Consider the following 24,763-nt stretch of genomic DNA (forward strand, 5'->3'; position numbering starts at 1 on the left):
GCAATTGACATCCAGTAATGATTCCCTTTTGTGACTAATGGGAGCTCTGGAATTGAAGTCAAGTTTTCACATGACTTTAAGATTAGCATTTCATTGTAGAGATAAGTATAGAAAAGAGTGGTGTAATTCTGTATGCATACAGTATTTTTACTTTTAAAAAGAATGTACTCCCTAAAAAAAGATACAGAATTATTTTAAAAGATTTTCACAGAAAGAAGTAGTGAGTATGCATATCTTTGCCTACTTAGTACTCGTGTTTATGATATTATGCTTGCTCTTTTGGGTAATAGAGCTAAAATGCAGAGTTTATATGCATGTATGCTACTAGGCTTTTCTAAGCTTCAAGCTAGAACAATCTTAGTTAAACATTCCTTTTAAAGTAGTGGCAATGACTTTGAAATAAACATTTTATGACTGAATAGGAGGGGGAAGAAAATGTTTGGGAAATTTGGTTGCAACAATTTTGAAAGTTTAGGTTATTTTACTTTGTAGTTTTATACAAAGATGATGTTGAGTGCTCTGGGATACTTTGCCTGTCAGATATTGGGGATCTTCAAGCTCAAAACCTCTGATGCTAAGTATTAGCTTGTATCTTTAAGGCTCTTAGTGTCTCTTAAAACCATTAATAGGTGAAAAAATCTATAGGTTTAAACCTGTATCCAAACAAAATACCTTGCAGAAAAAAATCAGCACATGAAAATAAAGATGTGGCAATTTTTTCCCCATATCTGATAAGGGGACATATATGGATACTTACCATGGTGAGATGGTTTCATTGATTCTGCCACCTTGGCAGAGACAACCTATTGTAACAATGCACCAAGAGGGATATCAGAATATAATACTATGGTGAGATGTGGCAGGCTGGGGGCAACAATGAAGCTTGAGCTATGATAAAACAAGGTCTCACATTGTGGCTTTTGGTAAACTTGAGATGGGAGATGGAGTCTCGGGATCTGCAGAACCAGGTTTTTAAAAGGAATCTACAGTCCAAGGTGAGATCCTAAAATAGACTAAGAATGACTGAACATCCTCAGTAGCCATAAAACACTAACTGGTTGTTAGTGTTGGGTGGGTGGAATGCCATTTGAGTTGGCTGGAAATCTGAAGAACTTTCACATACTAACATTTTGTTGCATGTACTATCCATTTTACTCTGATCTAGAAATGGGTAATAAGGATTTTTTTTAAAGAAATAAATTGCTTGGGTAAACGCATTCACACAGTTCAATTCAGTTTGAACCACAGGCAGGCATGCAGCAAAGCCCAGAGGACTACACTGACCAGTTTAGTCACTCTGGAACTCCAAAGTGTGCTGTCACAGCCACAGTTTTGGGTGATCTGAAGTGACATTGCATTACTTCCAGTTGCCTTTTGACTGCTTGGGACAGGATGTGTGAATTGATAACCAGCTGAGACCCCAAGTTTTATTCAGCTAAAAAAAGCATAAGGAGCAATGGTTGTGGAGGGCAGAGGGATTGGGGAGGTAGATAGGTGGATCTATATTGTAGATATAGATGGCATACAATATATTGTAGCAGGCATCTAGTTTGCATGTTCACTACCCCTCCTCCTTTGCAGCTGTGAGAAGCACTTTGGTTGCTTTTACCTTCAGTTTTAGTTACTACTGTTTGTCCTGATGTTCAGAACAAGTTGGACCAACTATTATATTTGGTTTCAACAAAACAGCTTAAATACCCAAAGCTGAAGTGGGCTTTTTTGAAAATATTGTTATTGTTATTATTGTTGTTGTTGTTGTTGTTATTATTATTATTATTATTAAACTTTATTTATAAAGCACTGTAAATTTGCACAGCACTGTACATGAACCTAGTCTGTGACAGTGGCAATTTATTGCATAAAGTTAACATAAACAAAATTTAGTTAAATAAAAAAACAGTCATTGGAATTAACTAAAATAAAGCTTCCAAAGTTCCTTCTCATGCTTGTAAGGCAGGAGAGATAGGAATGTAGAAGCATTATGGTCATGGGGTCATTCATCGTCCTGTAGCTGTACTAAATTATGATTTAATTGAGATTAAAAAAAACCATGTCTTATAGCTTCTACTTCTGCTTTACTAGCACTACAGTTGCTGCTAGGGTGTATAGTTAAAGAGTGAGTAATGGAGGTTAATTACTACAGACTGTCCTCCGTATACGCGGACTTGCCATCCGCGGATTTAAGCATATGTGGATGGCAGTCCCACATGGGGGTGGCATTGGCAGAGAAGGAGGGAGAAGGAGAACGAGGGAGAAAGAGAACGAGGAAGAGAAGAGAAGGAGGAGGTGGAAGGGAAAGGAAGACAAGCAGCGGCAGCGCAATGAAGGGGGGAAGAGGGGCAGGAGGAAGGCAGAAGAGACGGCGTGGGCTGGGAGTCACCCCCAGGAGTCAAGTGCTAGCAGGCGTGGGGGGCTTCGTGAGGCCAGCAGAAGCACAGGGACCAGGAAGGTAGGCAGCTCTTGCACAATCCAGGCACCTCACCCCACCATGTCTGTTCTTGTCCTCCTTTTCCCTCCTCTTCCTCCTCCTCCTCCTCTCTGCTCTTCTTCCTCATTTTTATTGTTGTAATCTGCTTGGATTCCAAGTGATTAAGCGGAATATTAATTATTATTATTATTATTATTATTATTATTTTCCTTTCTCCTCCTCCTCCTCTTTCCCTCTCTTCCTCCTCCTTTTTCTTCCTCCTCTCCCCGCTTCCTCTGCACCTGCAGCTGAAGAGGAGGAAGAGCAGATAAGAGGAGGAGGAAGAAGGAGGAGGATGCATGGAGCCCCAACCAACCCAAACCAGCCCTGCACTTGGTGCTTCTCTGGGGAACGAGGGCGGGGGCTGTTGTCTGCCTTCAAGTCAGTTCAGACTTATGATGATCCTAAGGTGAATTTATCCTGGAGTTTTCTTGGCAAAAATTGTTCAAGGTTTATCCTTGCCTTCCCCTGAGGCTGAGAGAGTGTGGCTTGCCCAAGGTTACCAGTGGGGTTTCATGGCCGGGTTGGGACTCAAACCCCAAAACCTGTGACAACAGGGAAGACATGAAGGAGGAGAAGAGTGGAAGGAAGAGCGAAGAAGAGGAGGAGGCAGGAAAGAGAAGGAGCAGAAGGAGAAAGAGAAAGAGCCTGCGGGGGGGGGGGGGGCGTTGGCAGAGGTGGAGGAGGAGGAGGGAGAAGAATGAGGAGGAGCATAGAAGAGAAGGAGGAGGAGGAAGAAATGGAAGGTGAGAAGCAGCAGGATGATGAGAGGGGGGTAAGAGAAGGAGGAGAAAGTGGAGGATGTGGGGAAGAGGAGGAGGAGGAGCAGAAAAGATGGGGAGGGGGAGGACGAGCGGTGGCAGGGCAACGGAGCGAGGAAGAGGAAGAGCAAGAGGAGGAAGGTGTAGAAGGCATGGGAGGGGGAGGAGGAGAAAGAGCCACGGCTGCAATGACAGGAAAAAAGAAGAGGTACCCCTTGCTGCCTGCTGCAGTGAGAACGGCGAGGGTGGCATCGGGGAGGGCAGGGGGAAAGTGCCATTGTCCTCAATGATGTCTCGGCCACATGGCCACGCACCATTGAATTCTATAGGACCTGTGCATACACGGATTTTGGTATCCACGAGGGGGGATGTCTGGAATGGATCCCCTGCGGCTACCAAGGGCCCACTGTAAACGTGAAGTCAAAGGCTTTCATGGCCGGCAGCCATAGTTTTTGGTGAGTTTCTCGGACTATGTGGCTGTGTTCTGGAAGAGTTCGTTCCTGACGTTGAATGTCCTTGTCATCCGCAAACTGAACCAACATTTGGGCCACACAGTATATAGAAACCCTACACACACGGACAGATACCAACACAAGAACTCTAACCATTACCCAGGGCAAAAAAGAAGCACAATAAAAACACTGGTAGACCGGGGGGAAATGATCTGTGAACCCCACTTTGTGGAAAATAAATTGAAGCACCTAGACAACTTCAGTAGGAAAGAAGAAAACCTTAAAGTAAATGAAGGGTTTTCCCAGCAGACAAAAATCATTAATCAAACGGACACCCTGAGGCCTTGCCACTCAACAACAAATCAACACAGAGATTAACATGTAAATCATTTCCTTTCAGCTAAGGCTCACACAGTATTATGCCCCACTCACTCCCAAGCCAGCATTCTCTGAAGATGCCAGCCACATATGCTGACGAAATGTTAGCTCTTCTAGAACACAGCCTCATAGCCTGAAAAACCCACAAAAAGATTTTAAAATGCTTTAATAAGCAGCAAACAATCTAAATCATAAAATATAAAAATATACTCTTCCAGAACATGGCCACATAGCTAAAAAAACCCACAAAAAACTATTAACTAGTCAACTTACTTCTATCAATGAGAGAGATTGCATGTCTTCACATTCTTTTCATTCACTTTGGAGAACTTTGGGGTTTACACAGTCACTCCTGTATGTCTCTGCATAAGCTAAATCTCAGGTACTAAAAGGACAGATGACAATCTCCGGAAAGCATTCTAGCATATGGTGAATGCAATTGTGAAGACAACAGGCAGATGGGAACCTTGGCACTAGCCAATGGGAGCAAAGCCAGGAGAAGGTGGGGGCTGCTCCCAGTAGTGAGTACAGTGGACCCTTGTTATACGTTGGCATTTGGTTCTAGGATCCCCCTTGGATAATAAAATCTGTGGATGCTCAAGTACCATTAAATATAATGACATAGCAAAATACTGTCGCTTATTAAAAAATGGAAAATCAAGGTTTGATATTTGAAATTTATACTTTTTTTGAACATTTTCAAACTGTGGATACTTGAATCTGTGTATAAGAAGGGTCAACTGTATATAAAAGGGAGGAGCAGGTTTGAAAGTTGTTGATGTTTAGTGTGCCCTGAGGGGTGAAGACCTATTGAGATTACGTTAGGCTGCTGTGAGGGCAGTTAGAAAGGGTTTTAGGTACCCAAGAAAGGGATGAAGAGTGTCCTTAATTAAATTGTTGTAGTGTCCTGGAGGAGACATAGTGTTCAGTGACTAGTGGAGTCACAGGTAACCAAAAGAGTTATATGATACAAAAGTTTAATAAACGTTCTGTGAGAATTTAGGGGCTGTGCAGACAGCCTCGAGCCGCCCCTTTCCTAGCTGGATCAGGGCCACGGCAACCTCACGCCGCGGCCCCAACCCAGCCTTTTGAGGGCACAAAAAGGAGCCACAAAAAGCATCTCCTTTTTGCGTCCTCGAAAGGGCGCCATAGCCGTGTTGCCACGGCTATATAATGCTCCTTTGGCGCTGTGTCATATGGATGCAGCGCTGGAGGTGCACCATGATGGTGTGCGCCATGTGAAGCAGCGTGCAGCATCAGAGCACCCTGGGGGCAGAATCGGGTAGGTAAGTCTCATCATGACAGCAATTAAAAGAAATTGTCATAAGGCCTAGGAGTCAGGATTTTGAAAAAGCTACTGAAATAATTTTAGAAAGCATGTATTCTCTTTATAAATGAATTGATAAAGATGTCATTGTTTCAATTTGTAGACAGGGAAGGGAGAGCATCTTAGTGGTTTGGCCTCATGAGTTTTAAGTGCCTCAAAAATGCTGTTTAGATGGAATATGACATAATCCTTCCTTTGCAGTTTACAGATTATATCTGTAGACTGCACACAAGGAATATGTACACATAGCCCTCTAATATTGATGTACTAGTGTTCAATCCCAGACGTCTGCATACACAAAAGCAAAGTGATGTGTTAGCTACCTAAAAGAGACTAATACCCAGTATTCTAGAGGTCCTGGTAGTGCAATGGTTAAATGACTGTACTGCAGCCACTCACTCACAAACCACAAGGTTGTGAGTTCTCAGGGTCAACTCAGCCTGGCATCCTTCTAAGGTTGCTAAAATGAGTACTCAGCTTGTTGGGGGCAATTAGCTTACACATTGTAAACTTCTTAGGGAGTGCTTAAGTGAACTGGTAATCAGTATAGAAATGTACTCGCTATTGCTATTGCTATTCTACTGACATTTGCCAGTTTGGTCATTCATCTTGACCTTATGATTTATATAATCCTAGCTTGTCTTTTATAATAGTGACTGAAGCAACAACAGCCTAAAATAGATAGTCCATAAAATCCTCTTGTCTTTCAAGTCTAATTTATTGCATAATGACTGGAACAGTATTACTATTATAATGTGCCAGAAAACCTGTAAACATTATGCACAAAACCATGCAATTTTACAAAATTTGTCTGTTTTTCTCTTGATTTACTTCTTGCTCTGGAAGAGGATTAATTGCATAATGTAGCAATTGTAGTATTACCTGAGTGGTAAAGTATGGTTTAGAGCATATATTTGTATTTTAAAAAGATTTAAGATTTGTTTGGTCCTGTTCCTAAAAATCATTGTAGCAATCTTACATAGATATGCATCTTATCCCCCTTTCTCTTTTTCCTTTTTCTCTAAACGGCACATGGACTTAAGTTCTGTCTTTGTATAGCTGGTCTTCAACTAGTTGGTCTTGCTATTAAGAAAAGCTAGCCTTTGCTGAAAATGCTTTATAGATCATTACTGTAAGTCTGGCAGTCCCTATCTTCATCTAGGTCTTAAAATGTCATTGAGTCCTTAAAATGGAATGTGGCAAAAGGCACATCTACTTATAGTTGTGGGTGTAGTAAAGCAGTGAATATATCTTCCCTTTCCTTGAAGTCACTTGATTTGTATGGCTAATTTAGATGACGTCTAGGCTGCTGTGTTACTTTGATGTAATCTGGCAACATCTGGAGGGCCATAGCTGTGCCTCCACATGGCTTACAATAAAAAGGGGGATAACAGGACTTCCAAAAGTACTATTGAGGTATTAAAATCAGATAAATAATTCTTGCTTTTTAGTTGTTAAGGGCTTTAAAATATTGCTAAACTTTTGGCCTGTTACAATTGTAATATTGATATTTTAGTTTTCTATGAGAGCATTGCTTCATGTTCTCCAGCCAAGCTCTTCCATTTCCTTGGCATGGTTTATATATGCTTTTGCCTTTTTGAAACAGTTGGCACTAGTCTTAACTTTTTCAGTTTTCCATATCTGAATGAAATGCCTTGGCTTCATTCATAGTCGACACAACAATATGTTGATATACTGACGATTGACTACTTTTCATAGCTCTTGACATTCTTTTGAGGAAAAATTCAAAGAAACTGGCAGCACTGTTTGTTTTTAAAGTCTCAGCAAGCATGCTGATATGAAAATAAGTTTAAACCCATCATATGGAATTCCTTACATGTGAGTAGGCTTTCTGGGGTGATCCAGAGAGCATGGATACTAACAATAAGCATTGCCTTAATTCGTATTTTGTTGGTCCCTGGTGGAGTATTTGATGCAGTAGGGAAACTGACATGATACTCAGTATTTGAATTATGGTGAAAAGGATAGGAGAGCGCAATGAAAGTGACCACCAGCCCATCAGTTTTGATCAGTTGTGCTTTCCCTTGTTGTTGTGTGCCTTCAAGTTATTTTTGACTTATGGTGGCCTTAAGGGGACCCTATTGTGGGGTTTTCTTGTCACGGTTCTTCAGAGGGGGGTTGCCATTTCCATCCTCTGAAACTGAGACCATATGACACCAAGGTCACTCAGTGGGTTTCCATAGCCAAGCGGGGAATTGAACTCTGGTCTCTAGAGTCATTATCCAGTGCACAAACCACTGCACCACACCGGCTCACATAGGGGGGCTGTCACAGAAGCTACGGATCAGACTCTCTCTGGCTCACATGTACCTCGAGCATTACAGCATAACTTCCAGCCATAAAAGACCTCACTTGTGTAATAGTTATTTGTGCTGTCTTCATGCATGCACACATACATACTTTGTTCATTCTCTTATTAGAGTTTAAGATCCAAAAACCACATGGATCCTAAGATTTCCCCATTGGAGAGCAAGTTACATTTTAAAGGAGTTTGTGAAGCTATTTGGTTCAGAAAGTGTACATAGATGTTAAACCAGCAGGAACCTTTGGAATGATTGACAGAAGAGATTATCTGATAAAACTAAATAGATGGTGGAAGAGGAGCAAGCAGTTAGACAGATCCTGCTTGCAGGCATCACATGTGTGGATCTAGTTAGACAGCCCAAGTAAACAAAGCGAGTGTAGTATGGAGTCAGACACCAGACTGCCCTCTTTGATTAGAAGTGTAGCCACATGGTGGAGAGAACTGGAAAAGGAAACCATGTAGGAATCCTTGAATACAGTTAGGAAAGGAAATTTTATCCTCCCCATGGCAATTATACCTCCTCCCTACCCCCCAGTAGTTAAAGGGGCATAACAGAGGTACAGATTGGGTCTCTTGTGATTTGAAGACAGATTATTTTACAGAACAGACAGGCTTGGATATCCTCTGTGATTTAGCTGTAGCCATTTCATGAAGTATGTACAGTATATTGGGATGTTCTTGTGCCTGCAGCTAGGATTGGTGGATGGCAAATAAACATTTGCCCTGCCTAATGTGGGAAATAGTCCTTGAAGTGGTTGTAGAAGGGTGATGCTTATGAGACAACAGGTAAACATAGAAATGATCTGAATATTTATCCTATGTTTTGCTTAAGAACTGCAGCAACAGAATAGCTAGAGAAATAGAGAAGTTAATCAGTATATTGGGATGTAGATAAGTGGACAGTTAAATTTGGTCTACACATTATTACAGGTTGTTTCTCCCATATCCAAAATGCTTGAGACCTAAAGTGTGTTGGATTTCGCATATTTTGTAATTTTGGAATGTTTGTCAGCTGCCTGATTCTGCCTAGCAAACGAATGACCAAGAGTGCTGCTCACAGTGGCTTGAAGGCAGAACCTGGTGGCTTCCCAGAGATTTCCTGTACAGTAATCAGTATTTGTGCAGTATTTGTGGACTGAAGAAGCAAGAGAGAGAGATGAGATTTCAAAAACCTACAAAAAATGCATGAAAAATAGAGTGAACTTTCCACTGATTGGGGCTGTGATGAGAGGAGGCAAGCAGCTGGCAAAAGAGAAGTCGCAGCAGCAGCAGCCTCTGAACTGATGGGCAGCTCAAAATCCAACTTGCTGTCTCTAACCACCTCTCTCCGACCTGTTCACTGTACAGGAGATCTCCAGCCACTCACATCAACCTTTTATGGCAGTGGCAGTTCTCTTGGTCATTTATTCATGTCTGTCTCTAGTCTCGTTTCCCTCCCCAGCCTCACAAATGTCCATATTATAGGACTTGTATCTCTAGAAGTTCTGGATTTTGTATTTTTATATTTCAGAATTTTGAATAGAAGAGACCCAACCTATAGTATCCTATTATATGGTCATAATTCTTTGAAAGTTCATTAGCCTATATACTACTCAAGCCCTCCGAGCCCAACTTGTATCAACACTCACATTATTTAGGCGCCAAGTTAAAACTTAGCTGTTCATCAAAGCTTTTGGACTTCGTTAATTCATTCCAAACATAGTTGTAAATTGTTTTTGAAACTTTAACATCTGTTTTTAGCTTATTGTTGGTGTTTATTGTTGCGAGTTCAAGACCAGCAAAAGGGCCCAAGCTCGACTCAGGCTTGCATCCTTCCGAGGTCGCTAAAATGAGTACCCAGACTGTTGGGGGGCAAATTAGCTTACTTACTCATTAGCTTACTTGCTGTTCACCGCTATGATCTTTGGAATAGCGGTATATAAATAAAACAAATTATTATTATTATTATTTAATATGGCTTAAGTTATTTAATTATTTTATTGTTTTAAAGTGTTTAAGTTGTTTTAATGCTATTTGTAAGCCACTCTAAGATCTTTGATATAGGGCAGGTTAAAAATATTTTTAACTAACGTGTATGCAAAACTAGTTTGTGACTCTTCTTTTGGCATATTTTATTAAAGGACAGAAAAGATTGATCACTATATTAGAGCAAGCTATATTTTTGTCCTTGTGTATTTGATTTGGTTTCAGGCATCAGGACAGATCAAACTGAGTGGTGATAAGAATTATCTCTGGAATTGGCTGTCCAGGTTTGAAAAGACAAGATTTCTGTATAAACACACTCCCCACACATTCTCCATCTTACGTTTTGGGATCAGAAAACAAGAATCTTACTGTAGTGGCCAGAATTACCATTACTGTTATATGATCTGATATGAAGTAGTATTTATAATACTAGGTTTAAGTTGTGAAACCCTTGTTCATATCTCTTCTCAGCTATAAAGCACCCAAAATAGCCGTAAGCAAACCACACTGTCTCAATGATATCTACTGAACAGAGTGGCTGAGGGGTAAAAGGATCTACTCTGAGCTCTTTGGCGGAAGGTCGGAATATAAATTCAGTCTGGTTATCTAGTGGTGTTAAGTGCCTTAGATAAAGTGGAACAAAGTGAGGGGGGAAGGGGCAAGAGCTGTTTTCTATTCACTTTCTCTGACTCATGAATGATTTCATATACTTTTTGATAGTTGTAAGTACAGTATATAATCTTTGTGTTACTATTCACATATGTGAAGACTGAACAATTTTGACTATCTTTACGATTTACAACTTCTGTCACATCACCACAAGCTTTTTGGAATCATAATTATCAAGTTAAATAGCACGGGCAAATGACAACTTCTTATTTTTTTTTTCTCCTTATGTTTTTTGCTGGTTTGTGTGGAGATTTTTTTAAAATCAATCTTTTGGCTTTAAATGCACAGATAGATAACTTGGTGTAGTTGTACACCACTGATGTTGAAACAGGAATACTCAATGATGCACTCTCTTGATGTTTTACTATTGCTGTGACTGCTGTACATGTCTGAACCTTTTGGAAAGGGTCTGGGGAAAAAGCTCCATGTACATGAAAGTATGTTGTTCATACTCATCTGATTGCTGATGTTTGATGCCTATTTTTTTTATCTTAGAAGCAGGCTTTATTTAGTCTATGAACCAAAAAATTCTGCTTCACCTGATTTTCTTAAGAGGCAGTCATGTTCAACTGTGGTCACTAGGGTTTTGTAGCATCCCCAGTGTATATTGTATTTTACACAGCAGCATATGCAAAAAAGAAACCCCTAGTTCTGAGTACTTATACTGCTTACTTTTAACAATTGGGGCGGGGGGGGGGGAGGACCAGGGGAAGAATGGTGTGAGAGGGAGAATGGCTGAAAGGAGATGTGAGACAGATGCCATTCTGTGTAGTTAGGTTTTATTTCAGTTGGGGGATGATAAGACACAGACTTCAGTGGATGTATTCCAGTTTCTTGATATATTCGAAGTTCTCAATCAGTTTTTAGTACATGTATAAGTCATGCCTGATGTGTGGCCCAAATATTTGTTGTAGAAGTGGTCATGAAAGAGCAAAACACTTCTCCCTCCCCCAGATAATCTTTCTGGGGAGTTCCTTATTTGTCTCCCTTTTCCTTCTTCCCCCCTTCACTCCAAGATCCCATGTGACTTCTTTGTTCTTTGCTAAAATTCATGGAAAGTTCTCAAGGCAGGCACCCCTGGCCAACCCCATCTCAGTGATGTCATACCTATTGAAATCTGCTTAGTGGGAGGCCAAAGACATGCAAATAGAAAGATTCCCCATGGGTTTAAATGTCAGAGGATAACTTGGATTGCTTCCAGGACAAAAGGATCCTCCAGGAAAAGAGAGCCTTCCTTAACTGTGAGCAGAGAAGAGTGTGAGGAATGATTTAGTACATACTCACAGATATTATTGGTGTGTGGGAATTCTTTTCATTAGCAATTAGCATCAAGCACATCTGTAACAATGTGTGTTTCACAAGGATTCTGAAACTGTGGCTTGTGCTGGCATTGCTAATACAAATATTTTATTGCATTCAGACAAATGATTCCTTGTCAATTGACTTTCATAAATATGGTCATTTACACTTTAATATAATTTCATTGATAAGTTATATCATATTGCTTTATATTTGTATGTTAGAAAAGCATGTTCTGAAATCCTATGGGAAGCAAACCTAATGCATTTTTCCATGAAAATCTATTTCCTCATCATCCCAAATCAAAGTAGTTTAACATGTGCATTTTGTGTCTGGGGGGGTGTCTTTAGCTTTTGCTTTGCAATATGATAAGTAGTTCATTAGAAGTTGTACAATGAATCAACTATATAAGATTAGAGTATTCTATAAAGTTCTAGAACAAAGGAAAATCAAGAGTGCCTTTTTTAATTTAACATTTCTTCATCGGTGGTATGTTTTTTATTATGACATCTAATTAGTTTTCATCCATTAAAATATATTATCTACAGTAGTTCTTTCACTAGATGAATTATTCAGATTCTAAAATTACATAGCCTGGGCTTTGTTTATGTATATTTTACAAGATTATTTTCTTTTTCAGGGCTTTTTTGTTGCATTGCCTTTTTCTGATGAAGATATAAATTGAGATTAAATTCCATAACGGTTGGAGCCTCTATTGATTGAAATGGGGATGTTCCAGCCTGTGGTCATTGAGTTGGGAGAGTATTTAAATATGAATCGGTAAGTATTTCCTTCTCTCTCTCTCTCTCTTTCTCTCTCTCTCTCTCTTTCTCTCCAGCATTTCCCCTGAGCAACAGATATCCTGCCTGTTTGTGAAGTTAGCATATGTGGGATAGGCAATGTGTTGGTAGATAGTCTGGGGGAGCATCCCAGCAGCAGGCTTAGCCAGTGCCAGTGATATGTAGGGCTGCAGAGGCCCACCTCTTCCACAGAGCTTCCCCCTCCCTGCAGTGTTTCTTACAATCTCTCATTTCCCCACCATGGGACAGACAGAGATGCATATGCATCTTACTTTTCTTCTCATTGCAAATTTAAACCTCCCTTTTCCAGGCAGTAAAGCTTTTACGGTCCCTTCTAGGAAAGGAGCAGTAACTGCAGTAGTCCAGCTTACTTCATGGTTTCTCTCTAAGTAACATTTTTGAGGGGGGAAATCACAAGGGGTTAGAGGAGAGTTATCAGAGTACAGTCCTGGACCCATTTTGTGGTCGTAGATTCCTCCACAATATCTGGACTTCCCTTTTTCTAAAGAAGAGTTTAATTGCCTCTTCTATTAGCCTGAAGAAATGGTAATCTTTTGGATAGGTTTCTCAACTTGTCTGCACTGCTTATTATTTAACAAACAAGATTTTTTTTCTGGATCAGAAGTTATATTTGGACTAGTTCTGGTTTAGGGAGGCATTTATGTGAGTCCATATGGCTCCCCAAACAGTTTTAAGGGGGGGGGGGAATCACCCCAGGACCCACTACAATTGCCCACTCCTGGCCTAGAGGGTCTTAGCACTCTAGCCCACTGTACTCCATGGGTTCGCTCAAACATATTAATAAAAGAGTTTGGTGGACCATACAGTCAGCCCTCCATATTCACAGATTCTTTATTCACAGATGCAACCATCCATGGCTTGGAAATATTTTAAAAATGTATAAATTCCCAAAAGTAAACCTTGATCTTGTCATTTTACATAGGGAGCCCCATTTTACTATACCACTGTATGGGACTTGAATATGCACAGATTTAGGCATCCACAGGGGGCGTGCGGTGTGGGGGCAGGTCCTAAAACCAAATCCCCAGCAGATAACAAGGCCCCATGGTAATACCAAGCATCTATTTTAGAACCTAAGAGAAAAAAGGTGCTAGAGAAAATATGCATGGAGGGGAATTTTAGGAGTCAGTTAGGGCAACTGTGGGCTGCAAGTAATATACATTGAAAGCTATATGTGGCCTATTGATCACAGTTCTCCTAAATAGGTAATCTATCCTTGGTGTCTAGGGGGCTACTTTCAGTGTGGCCATATCTTTATTATTCTCATTAATATTAAAGGACGTTAAATTGATAGTTACATCCTGCTGAGACAACATCTCATGATTTTAGTTAGCTGCTGATTTGAATTGTATAAGAGACAATATGTTTTTGGTTATATTGGATAAAAATATGCCAACATACAGAAGAACTTAAAATGTTGTTATTTCATGTTTAACCACAAAATAAACTAGGATTAAATATAGAGACAGTCATTACTTAATTATAGTGTAACTTCATGTTGTTTGTAAGATCTTGAAAACTTGATACACACACACATATAGATATATACATACACAGTGTGCCCACATATGATTTGAGCTTACGTGTATGGCAAGCTGCAGAGGACAGGAACGTACCGCCATAGCAAATAAAGGTTTAGCCTTACTTGGTTTTTCCCATACGCGAGGGGGGGGGGACAAATCTCCCACATATAGGATGGGGCCATTGTACCAGTAATTCAAATACCCATTCAGTGAGTTTTGTCACTCCCTCATACTTCCAATGGGTTGTTCACTAATATTTCTTAAAATAAATATTTAATTTTTATAGAGTTGATAAACTAGTCTGAATATGGGTTAATTGATGTACTAGAATATGGAAGCTATCAGTTTATTAATTAGGGTAAATTGATAGCTTCTGCTGTCATGTTATACAAAACTGGTTTCTCCTGAGATCAGTCCTGAAGGTTTTTTTAAAAAATCATGATATGCTAAGTACAAAGTCTTGTACATTTTGCAATTTATTAAGCCAAGACTAATGTGGTTAGTGAAAAGTTCCAATCTCCTCCTCCACAGCCATGCCAAAGCATGAGGAGAAAGAGAGAAGTTGTTGAAACCAAGATTCATTCACCATAGTTTAGCATTACAACCCAAATGAAGCTGAATTTTCATTTGTATGCAGACAGGGAAATTATTTAGATGCAAAACACCCAGTTCTGTGCTAGAAATAAGACTAACAAATGATAGGGTCATCCACAATTGGAGCTGACTTGAAGACACATGACAACAACAAAAAATAAAAAAGCCCAAAATTGTGTCAGTAATGTGTGGAAAGGTGAGAACAAAATGTACCATGCATACTTCAGATATAATTTGTCATTATGAAATATATCTGTTTTATATCATTATTGGCAACAACTGCTTCATCCAGGGACAACTAGTAGATAAGATCTGCAGGTCTGTTTAATTCTTTGAGAACTCACATACGACTTGGAGCAGCTGAGGTAGAAGCTGCCATACAATTGAGAATGGAATAGAAAATCATTCTGTGGCAATAGATCCACAAGCCCACCTCTGTATTTGTCAGCTTCATATTTTAAATAGGAATTTGGTCTATTTTTAACTTTTCAATTAACCGTTAACTATTTTTAACTGATGGGAGTTTTCAAGGTGGGATAATTTTAAAAAGTGGGAAGAAGCAAGCTCAAGACTTCCCTCCTTGGAAGTCTTTAAATGGCCATCTGTCGGGTATGCTTTGATTGAGAGTTTCTGCATGGCAGGGAGTTGGAGTGGATGGCCCTTGTGGTCTCTTCAACTCTATGATTCAATAAATAAATATCTTCCTATTTTATTGGTTTTTTCCTACCAGCCAGATGAAATCCTGATAGCTCAAATTATTTTTAAAATTCCTTCTTTCCTTTCCTTCTTCCATTGAAAGAAAGCTTGCACTGACTAAGTAATATGTGAGAGTTTAATCTGGTTCAGTCCCTCTTCCCACTGCTTTTTAAATACAATGTATTCAACTTTCGGCTGTAGATAAGTGATACTTTGCAGTACACCTAGGGCATGTATATTTTGCTTTGTTTTTGTTTTGTGGGCTATCTATATGATTGTATCTTTTTTTTAAAAAATGCATACAATGCTTGAGTTCTTTCCTATCTGTTTTTCAAGGTTAAAGCAGTGGAGCTTTATGTAAGAAATGGATAGATGCAAACATGTTGGGCGGCTACGACTTGCCCAGGACCATTCTATTCTGAACCCCCAGAAGTGGCACTGCATGGACTGCAACACCACAGAATCCATTTGGGCTTGCCTGAAATGTTCCCATGTGGCCTGTGGAAGATATATTGAAGACCATGCACTTAAACACTTTGAAGAAACCAGACATCCTTTGGCAATGGAAGTAAATGATCTCTATGTCTTTTGTTATCTTTGTGAAGACTATGTATTGAATGATAATCCCGAGGGTGACTTGAAATTACTAAGAAGTTCTCTATCTGCAATTAAAAGTCAGAAGCATGACCCATCTGCTAGAAGTGGGAGGACGCTGCGGTCAATGGCTTTGGGGGAGGATGTTTGCAACCATCAGAGGGCCCCTCAGGGACAGCCTAAGATGCTTACAGCCCTTTGGTATAGACGGCAATCATTGCTAGCAAAAGCACTGCGAACTTGGTTTGATAAGAGTTCTAGAGGCCAGCAAAAACTAGAACAAAAGAAACAAATGGAAGAACTAGAGAGGAAGAAAGAAATGGCCAGGCAGCGGCGTCAAGAGATGAAGCGGAGATTGTTGGAGGAACTCGCAAGTACTCCTCCAAGAAAAAGTGCCAGGCTTTTGTCACATATTCGCAGAGAGAATCTGATTCCTCGAAAGTTCAGAGACATGGAAGCAAGTTCCCCTACCTCAAGACGAATACAGAGTAGCAAATTCAAACAGTTCTATTCCATCCGGCGGAAGCCTCTCATGACTCCTGGTGTGACTGGACTAAAGAATCTAGGAAATACATGTTACATGAATTCTATCCTTCAAGTATTAAGTCACCTCCAGAAGTTTAGAGAATGTTTTTTGACGCTGGAGCTGTGTGAAACTGAAGAACTCTTAGCTAAGACCGTGAATGGAAAGTCTAGAATGTCTGGAAAGCTGCTCAGCGGGCCTGCTCCTACTGAGTCAGGGAAGAATGATCAACTGGGGTCTTATGGCAGGCAGAGCCTGCCAGCTGGCTTAAATGGCGGGTCCTCAATAAGCAAAAGTTTAGAACTAACACAGCCCAAGGAGCCAAGTTCAAAGCACATCTCTCTCTGTCATGAACTGCATACACTTTTCAGAGTCATGTGGTCTGGGAAGTGGGCTTCAGTGTCTCCTTTTGCCATGCTGCATTCTGTTTGGAGTCTGATTCCAGCTTTTCGAGGTTATGACCAGCAAGATGCTCAGGAATTTCTCTGTGAATTGTTAGACAAAGTGCAGCAGGAGCTGGAATCTGAAGGAACAAAACGCAGGATCCTCATCCCTTTTTCACAGAGGAAGCTCACCAAGCAAGTCCTGAAAGTGGTGAACACAATTTTTCATGGGCAGCTGCTCAGTCAGGTATGCATTTACACACTATTGCTTTTGTTAAAACTGTACATTTTCTGTGGCAATATTTTTGAACAACTCAGTATTCTTGTGTGTATTTTACAAAAGGGTAATCTGTTACAATTTTTCTCTTTTGAGGAAAGCTGGCATTTTCAGTATATGTTTCCAGTAAGACTGTGAGGACCAAACTACACATGGTTGCATGGGCCTCCAGCCCTGCCCTCCAATTGTTTTTGTTTTTCTAGAGTTGGTAGGCTTTTAGGTTAGCATAAGACTGTTGGAGAACTATTGTACCCTTTTCCTACCTGCCTACTCAGAATTTCACTCAAGAGGGGGCAAAACGTAGCCAAAGGTGAAGGACTGAGAAGTTCTGCTGCTAGCAGTAGAATGTAAGCATTTTTAAGATTTATTTATACTGAATATTCTGAATACAGTTGGGAATGTCAATCTGTCATTTAAATATAAAACTTATTTTTGACAAGACATTCTATATCCAGTAATGTACCACTATTTCCCCCTCCTCCTTTGGGTGTCCTTGTCTATTTTATATAAGTTTAAAAAAATAATATTATTAAAACTTATATAAAGGAAGGCTTAATTGAAGCTGTCATACTTTGGTCACATCATGAGAAGGCATGACTCCCTAGAAAAGACAGTAATGCTTGGGAAAGGTAGAGGCTGGAGAAAAAGAAGTAGACTGCATACAAGATGAATAGACTCGATTAAGTAGGCTATGCCACTAGAAGGTATGCAGAGCAGTTGAGAACAGGAAGTCCTGAAGATGTCTCATCCACAGGGTTGCCATGAGTTGAGTCTGACTTAGAATCATAGGGTTGCAAGAGACCACAAGGGCCATCCAGTCCAACCTCCTGCCATTCAGGAACTCATAATCAAAGCACCCCGAATTCAGGCCATCCAGCCTCTGTTTAAAGACGTCCAAAGAAGGAGATTCTACCACTCTTTGAGGGAGTGTGTTCCACTGTCAAACAGCTCTTACTGTCAGGAAGTTCTTCATAATGTTGAGGTGGAATCTCTTTTTCTGTAGCTTGCATCCATTGTTTTGTTTCCTACTCTCTAGAGCTGCAAAAAACAAGCTTGCTCTATCCTCAATATGACACCCCTTCAAATACTTATTCAGGGCTATCATATCACCTCTTAACTGTCTCTTCTCCAAGCTAAACATACCCAGCTCCCTAAGTCTCTCCTCATAGGGCATGGTTTCCAGACCCTCCACCATTTTAGTCGCCCTCCTTTGGACACACTCCAGCTTGAGGGCAGTTAACAACAGCAACAATTGTGCCAACAGAATTTTGAGGCATAATGAGGCAGAATTTACTTTTTAATCACTAAGGACTCCTGCATTAAAAAAAAAATCTGTCCTCTCCTTGTTTTTCAAAGTATCGTAATTTTATTATCCTTATTTCAGAGTCTTTGAGCTAGAATTTGGTCGGCTTGTTGTATAATATCATACCATAGGATTTCAGGCTCCACCTTATCTTCATCAACTCTATTTTCCTTCCTGACTTTCTGGTTCATGTTATTGCTTCCAGATCAACAAATTATGGGTTGTCTAGCACTGGAAGTCAGAATGGAACTTGAAGTATAGTGTAGAAGCTAAGCTTGATGTTCACTCTAGTAATGCTAGTCCTTGATTTGGAGTTGTGTATGAACCAGAGTTCTGTTGCTTTGTGACTCTTACTTTCATACATTTGATGAGGCAAATTAAATAATTTACATCTGTTACTGTTTGTAAAACAAGTGACAAGAACCAATATTACCCATAGAATAGCATTACAGTACTGAGACTGTACAAAATAAAATATCTCTGCACATATAAATAAACTGAAATAGTGGCATCATTAAGGTTGGTGTCAACCAGTGTGGTAACTCATGGTGTCAACCTCCCCCCACCCCCATGCCATTGACTTCCTCTCGTACCACACAGAATCCTTAGTAATATTTTTTGTACAAATGCTATTCATAAATCATAATTCTGGTATATAACTGAATGTAATGAAAATAGTTGTGACATCTTTATATTTAGTGCATTGTACAAAAGAAGGTCAAATCACATAAGAGAAATTATTTTCAAGATGTACCTATCTCTTTCAAAGCACAGCCTCTATCTTACCGATGGTTTCAGATTTGGGACAGTCAAACCACAAACACACCACACTGTCTTGGTTGCCACTGGCCTTGCAATGTCTCACAAGAATGTCTGTGCTGTAAGTGTACAAAAAATGTCTTAATAATTGTTTTTCTGCTAGGTCACCTGTATAACATGTAACTATAAATCCAATACTGTGGAACCCTTCTGGGATCTCTCCCTGGAATTTCCTGAACGCTATCACTCCATCAACAAAGGGATTGTGCCTGTTAATCAGATGGAGTGCAGGCTGACTGAAATGTTGGCCAAATTCACAGAAACAGAAGCTTTGGAAGGGAGGATTTATGCATGTGACCAGTGCAACAGTAAGTAAAGTACTGTTCTGTGACTTGAACATTTAACTTTTCATTGTATCTCATGAGAGATGTGCCTGTATGCTTGTGCTCCTTTCATGGTTCTTAAATTTTCATTTATAAGTTCAGAAATAATTGTTATATATTCCAGCATGGATTCTGAACACCACAAAGTGAAAGCAGAGGTGGGCAATTGTGGCCCTCCAAAAGTCTTTGGCCTCCCATCAGCCACAGTCAACATAGCAAATGGTGAGGGTTATGGGAGTTGCAAGATAACTGGTGAGCCAACCCCTGCTGCAAAAGATTTAACTATTTAAAATGGTTTTTTTTTACTCTTTACGTAGATTTTTCTCTGGTACTAAAAATAAATGCCTCATTTTTCAGTGTATGTCCCTCCCCCCCAGACAAGGGGAGAAATGTATAATTTTTCTGCCAGATTGTTGAGACAGATAAAGTCCTCCTAACTAGGTGGGTTACTGACACATGAATAACAAGACTTTTTGACAGAAACTGACTTCCCTTTAATGAAAGAAAGGGGCAAAACAGACTGGCTAACAAAGCCAGCTTCCAGGTTGTCCAGATGTGGGCCGGCTTTCGGACGCTCCAGCAGTGCACCGTTTACACGCTGCAGGAGCACCATAAAGCTGTGGTGGGGTGGGGTGGGAAAAGCCGGCTGTTTGCAGGCACAAAAAGGAGCGGCAAAAAGGCAGATTGGGGCCACGACATGGGGTTGCTGTGGCCCCAATCTGGCTTTCTTAGAGACAGTTTCAAGCAACATCTTCGGGGTTGTCTGTTCTGCATCGAAGTGCGCTCTTTGTGTTCTGCAGAACAGAACGCACATGGGGGGGGCAATAATTGTATTAATATAAATTAATAAAAAAATATTCAAAAAAATAGACATGTTCTGCTTAAATATATGTTTGATGTTGTCTGTACATAAGCAGTCTGGAAGTGTGTTTTCCTTTTACAACTTAAGAATAAGAAAACAACATTACCCAATTTGTGTAATTTATTTCAGTATTTGTCCTTTGCATCAAATTAACCTGCTGCATACACAGATAACTTCCATCTCTTCTCCATTATTCGAGAGGGGTGACTGTGTTGGTGATTCAGGAATGTCTGCTTTCAGACAGTTGTAATTGCATATCTGTTTTGATGATATGGCAGGATATAAATCAAAAGAATAAAATGCTTCTCCTCTCTCCCAAAATTGAGTTGGTTTATTAAGAGTCATAGAAATAGAGCAGGAAGAGGCTTCATGGACCATACAGTCCAACTTACTGCTCAGTGCAGGATGTCCAGCTGAAGCATCCCCAGAGGCAGCTCTCCAGCCTCTTTTTGTAGACTGTAGCTATCACCATTTTTCTTCATATAAAACATTATCCTACACTTTACAGTAGAGTAGCACCATGCAAATGAATAGATTCCTGTCTCCCCCTTCCTACAAAGGCAGCCACATGCATTTTTCACTTTTGATTTCCACAGAGCCTCCTTTGTGGGACCACATTTTTCCCAAAGCCTTTTTTCTATTGAATATATTATATATATGCAAAACATATGTATGTGTGTTTTAATGGAATGTTAACATAGATGTTACAAACCTTTAATTGCTCTCAAAAGCTTAGTGCATATTATTTGTAGTTACTTTTGTGGTGCTGTGTGTGTGTGTGTGTGTGTGTGTTTTAATATTTAATTTAAAATGTTTGTTTTTCAAACAGTCTTTATTGCTCTTAGTCTTAAGGTTTTATCAACTTTCAATAAGATGAGATTTACTTCTGAGTAGACACATGTAGGATACTGCTGTTAGCCTCTCATCTCTGCAATACAGTGGCGGGATACAGACGGGCAAAAAGGGGTGTATTCATGACGTCATGAAGGTAGAGCCTTCAGACGGCCCTTACCTGAATGCCGCCATGAACACGCCCCCCGCACGCCCCAAGCGGGAAGAAGCGGCATTAAAAAGGTGCTGCTTTTCTCCGCTTCTTTTCCGTTTGATGCGCAGCTCCGTCTGTAAGCTGCTGCACCGGTACGCCAGAATTGCTACGCCGCTAATTTAAGTTGCCCATTTAAAAGCTCCGTATCTGCTGCGTCGCATAATGAGTCAGGGTCCTGGAACATGCGCAGTTTGCAGTCAGGCTTTAATTGCAGCGTCAGCTGCCATGCAGGTGTGGAAGCTGCAGCACAGCTGCAGCGCATTTTAAGACTCGTAACCCTAACCCTAACCCTAACCCTAGAGCAACATGTACGCATGCGCTGCTTTGAAAGTTTGGACTTTAAAGTGAACCCCTACACACATTCCTGTGCCATTTTCACCTAACAATAAAAAACCCCTAAAACTTTAAATATTTACATATGTACAAGGGAGGTGATGGGGGATGGCAGGGGGACAGCGGTGGCAGCGGCGACAGCTGTGGCTGTGCATTGCAGATTCAGCAAGAGCGTGGGGACCAAAGGAGAGGAGGCATCTATGATGCTGGTGACACTGGCAAAGTGCAAGCGGACAAGGATGCCAACACCAGCTGATCACCAGCTGGCAGGAGACCACCATTGTTCTTGGGCAGAGCGGGGGCGAAAGTTTTAAAGGGGCTTGGGCACTTTAAATGTGCCCATAGGCTTTCTGCCGCCGCTGCTTAGCGCTGCGGCTGCGCATCCGCCAGCCGACAAAGGAAAAAAAAAGCCCCGTTTTTGGCCGCCCGTGAGGAAGCTGCCTCTCTCTTTGCAGCGTCCTCCGAGGCGGCGGTTTGGAAACTCCGGGTCTGAAACGGCCCCAGGTGAGGTGTCTTCACTGCCCCCCATGTGGAAGCCCCATCTCCTGAGCCACGCCCCCGGGGCGGGCGGTCTAGAGGCTCCGTATTCAGCAGAATACACCTCCAAGACGTCTTCTCCTGCCCGTCTGTATCCCGCCAGTATTTCCCTTTTAGTAAGGAAGTAAGCCCCAATGAGTTTGATGGGATTTACACTGAAGTAAATATGCTCAGGCATGCTTCAAATCATTGCAAGATAAGTAGGAGGGAAATTTATTTAATTCTCTATGAACCTGTGGCGTAGTGGTTTGAGTCTTGGACTACAACTCTGGATACCATGATTCTATGATTCTACCAGTTTTCAAATGAGACTTGAAATCCACTAGTGGCCTTGGGCAAATCACACTCTCAGCCTCAGAGGATGCCAATGGCAAATCCTATCTGAAGTGATTTGCCAAGAAAACCCCACAATAGGGTCACCTTAGGATAGCCGTAAGTTGGAAACGGTTGAAGGCACAAAACAAGAATAGCATTTCTATACTGCTCCTCAGTTAAAAAGGCTGTTTGAACAGTTTGTATAAATTTACTTTCTGAAATACATTTTTCTAGGGGGTAAATGTGTCTGCTAGCATATAACTTTGGGGGAAAAAAAGCAATACTGAAAAACTACTAGCAAAAAGAAATAAAACATATTTCAGATTTCCTGCAGCATTCTAGTATTATGACACTGAGGACTAACAATTGTTTATGGAGATCTAAACAGAAGTTCCTATAGCATTTCTATCCCCACTGTTACTGTTTAAATGATGACTGCTGCAGCAGTGAAAAGACTCAATATTTCCCTTCGGAAGACAGAAACCTGTAAATAGACTTCTATTTTAACTTGCCCTTTCTTAAATGTTATGTAGGCAAACGACGGAAGTCTTCTCCCAAACCTCTCATACTAAGTGAAGCTAAAAAGCAGTTAATGATCTACAGACTACCTCAGGTCCTCCGGCTGCACCTTAAACGATTCAGGTGAATTGCATGTGGTGGAAACAAGGGGTCATATTTATATCTGAAACAGTGATGTGGATAAAGATTTTTATTGCTGAATACTTTTATTAAGTGGCACTATAACATACCCTTTTACTTTTAAAGAACAGAATAATGCTTTTCCTTTAATTCTCTCAGGACTCCTGCAAATCACAAACAAAGCTGCTATTTGTAAAACAGACTTGATACACACAGTAGAATGATTGTGTGTTCATTATTGAATACTTTTGACAACATATTATCCTCTATTATTTCTTCATGTGTCTCTGAAAGCACAACCCTGCTTTTTTCCCCCAAGTCCTATTGATTTTTCTCCTGATACTGTTCATAGATTAAACTATTGTAAACTGGAATTCTCTTGAGTAGCCAGGATCCTGCAGGATATTGAATGTGTGTACATATGTTTGTATGTATGTGGATATAAAAACCTCATGGCATTAAAGCCTGCTGAAGTCATACTACGCTATAGATGTGGGGGGAATTGACTCAGCCATTTGACTAGGAGTGCCAGTGGAATCAGTCCAATTGATGTGTATCTATGGAAACTAAAACAACTGCTATAGTTTGAAAATACAACCAGTTATGTTGGAAAGAGTTCTCGGGATGGTGTGTTGTAAACTGTACATCTGCTTCTAATGTATCTGAAGCTTATGTCTGTTAAACAGATGAAATTATAACCAAAATAAGTAAACTTCTATTATACTTGAGGGATGAGGACCCTGCAGTCCAGTAATAGCTTGTTTTAAATGGCAGAACCATAAGTATTAATAAGTACAGTCCAACCTTCGTATCTGAGGAGGTACCATTCTGGACCTCCCCTCCCACACACACACATGGATACAAAAAACCCCCACGGTACCTCAAGTCCTGTTAACTCTAATGGTGGCACGGTGTGTGCATGGCTGCTAGCACAGCCACCTGCATATGCTGCCATTTGGGATAACAGGGCTTGCCAGCTGCGAATGCTCAGATTTACAGATGGCAAGCCTGCTGATGGCAAGGTGCCACTATACCCTCAAAACAGATTGGGATGAATTGCACAGTTGATTTGCAAAGACTCAACAGTGTAATGTATCATCTCTTACCAAATGTATCTAAAGGGGATACATCTATTCTTGTCCTTAGATTTCCATTTTTTCAGAGTTTTACTTTTTTTTTTGTCCCACTATTTCCATTTCTTTGTAGATTCTGGAAACCTTTTAAAGCCAGTTGATTTCATAACATCAAGCTGGCTAGGCCTATTAGTAAGAAAAAATTTTGTAGTAACCAACTTATTCCCCCTAAATAGTATTGCTTTACCCATTTTAGGTTTCCAAGGGAGGAAAAAATTGTTTTTGTCTCTAATTGAGAAAAAAATAATTTTAACAGTTTCCTAGGACATTGATAACATAATCAGGTTCCAGAATAATTACAGATATTTATTAAATGGCAGTCCATTGATTGTGAATTTCAGAAAATAGTTCAAAATGTTAGAAAATAAAAACAAAACAGATTTCATGATGTATTTCATA

General features: G+C 40.4%; 1 protein-coding gene across 5 annotated transcripts in view; it reads left to right on the top strand.

Annotated features, from left to right (window-relative positions):
• USP49 (ubiquitin specific peptidase 49) overlaps positions 1-24,763 on the top strand; it is a 62,560-nt gene that overhangs the window by 25,942 nt on the left and 11,855 nt on the right. For 3 of the 5 annotated variants that reach the window (XR_016280433.1, XR_016280432.1, XM_089514631.1), the window contains exons 2-5: positions 12,285-12,424; positions 15,615-17,025; positions 19,281-19,485; positions 23,126-23,234. Coding sequence is in view for 2 of the 5 variants with exons in the window: in XM_089514631.1 (XP_089370757.1) it covers positions 15,643-17,025; positions 19,281-19,485; positions 23,126-23,234 (1,697 nt within the window). In the remaining 3 variants the exon portion in view is untranslated. Of the gene's footprint in view, positions 1-12,284; positions 12,425-15,614; positions 17,026-19,280; positions 19,486-23,125; positions 23,235-24,763 lie in introns of those variants that run through there. The other 2 variants (XR_016280431.1, XM_089514630.1) reach the window with 1 other exon arrangement.

The sequence above is a fragment of the Sceloporus occidentalis genome, unplaced genomic scaffold (genome assembly GCF_023333645.1).
Source record: "Sceloporus occidentalis isolate IW3139 unplaced genomic scaffold, rSceOcc1.0.p SCAF_3, whole genome shotgun sequence".
Classification (NCBI taxonomy): domain Eukaryota; kingdom Metazoa; phylum Chordata; class Lepidosauria; order Squamata; family Phrynosomatidae; genus Sceloporus; species Sceloporus occidentalis.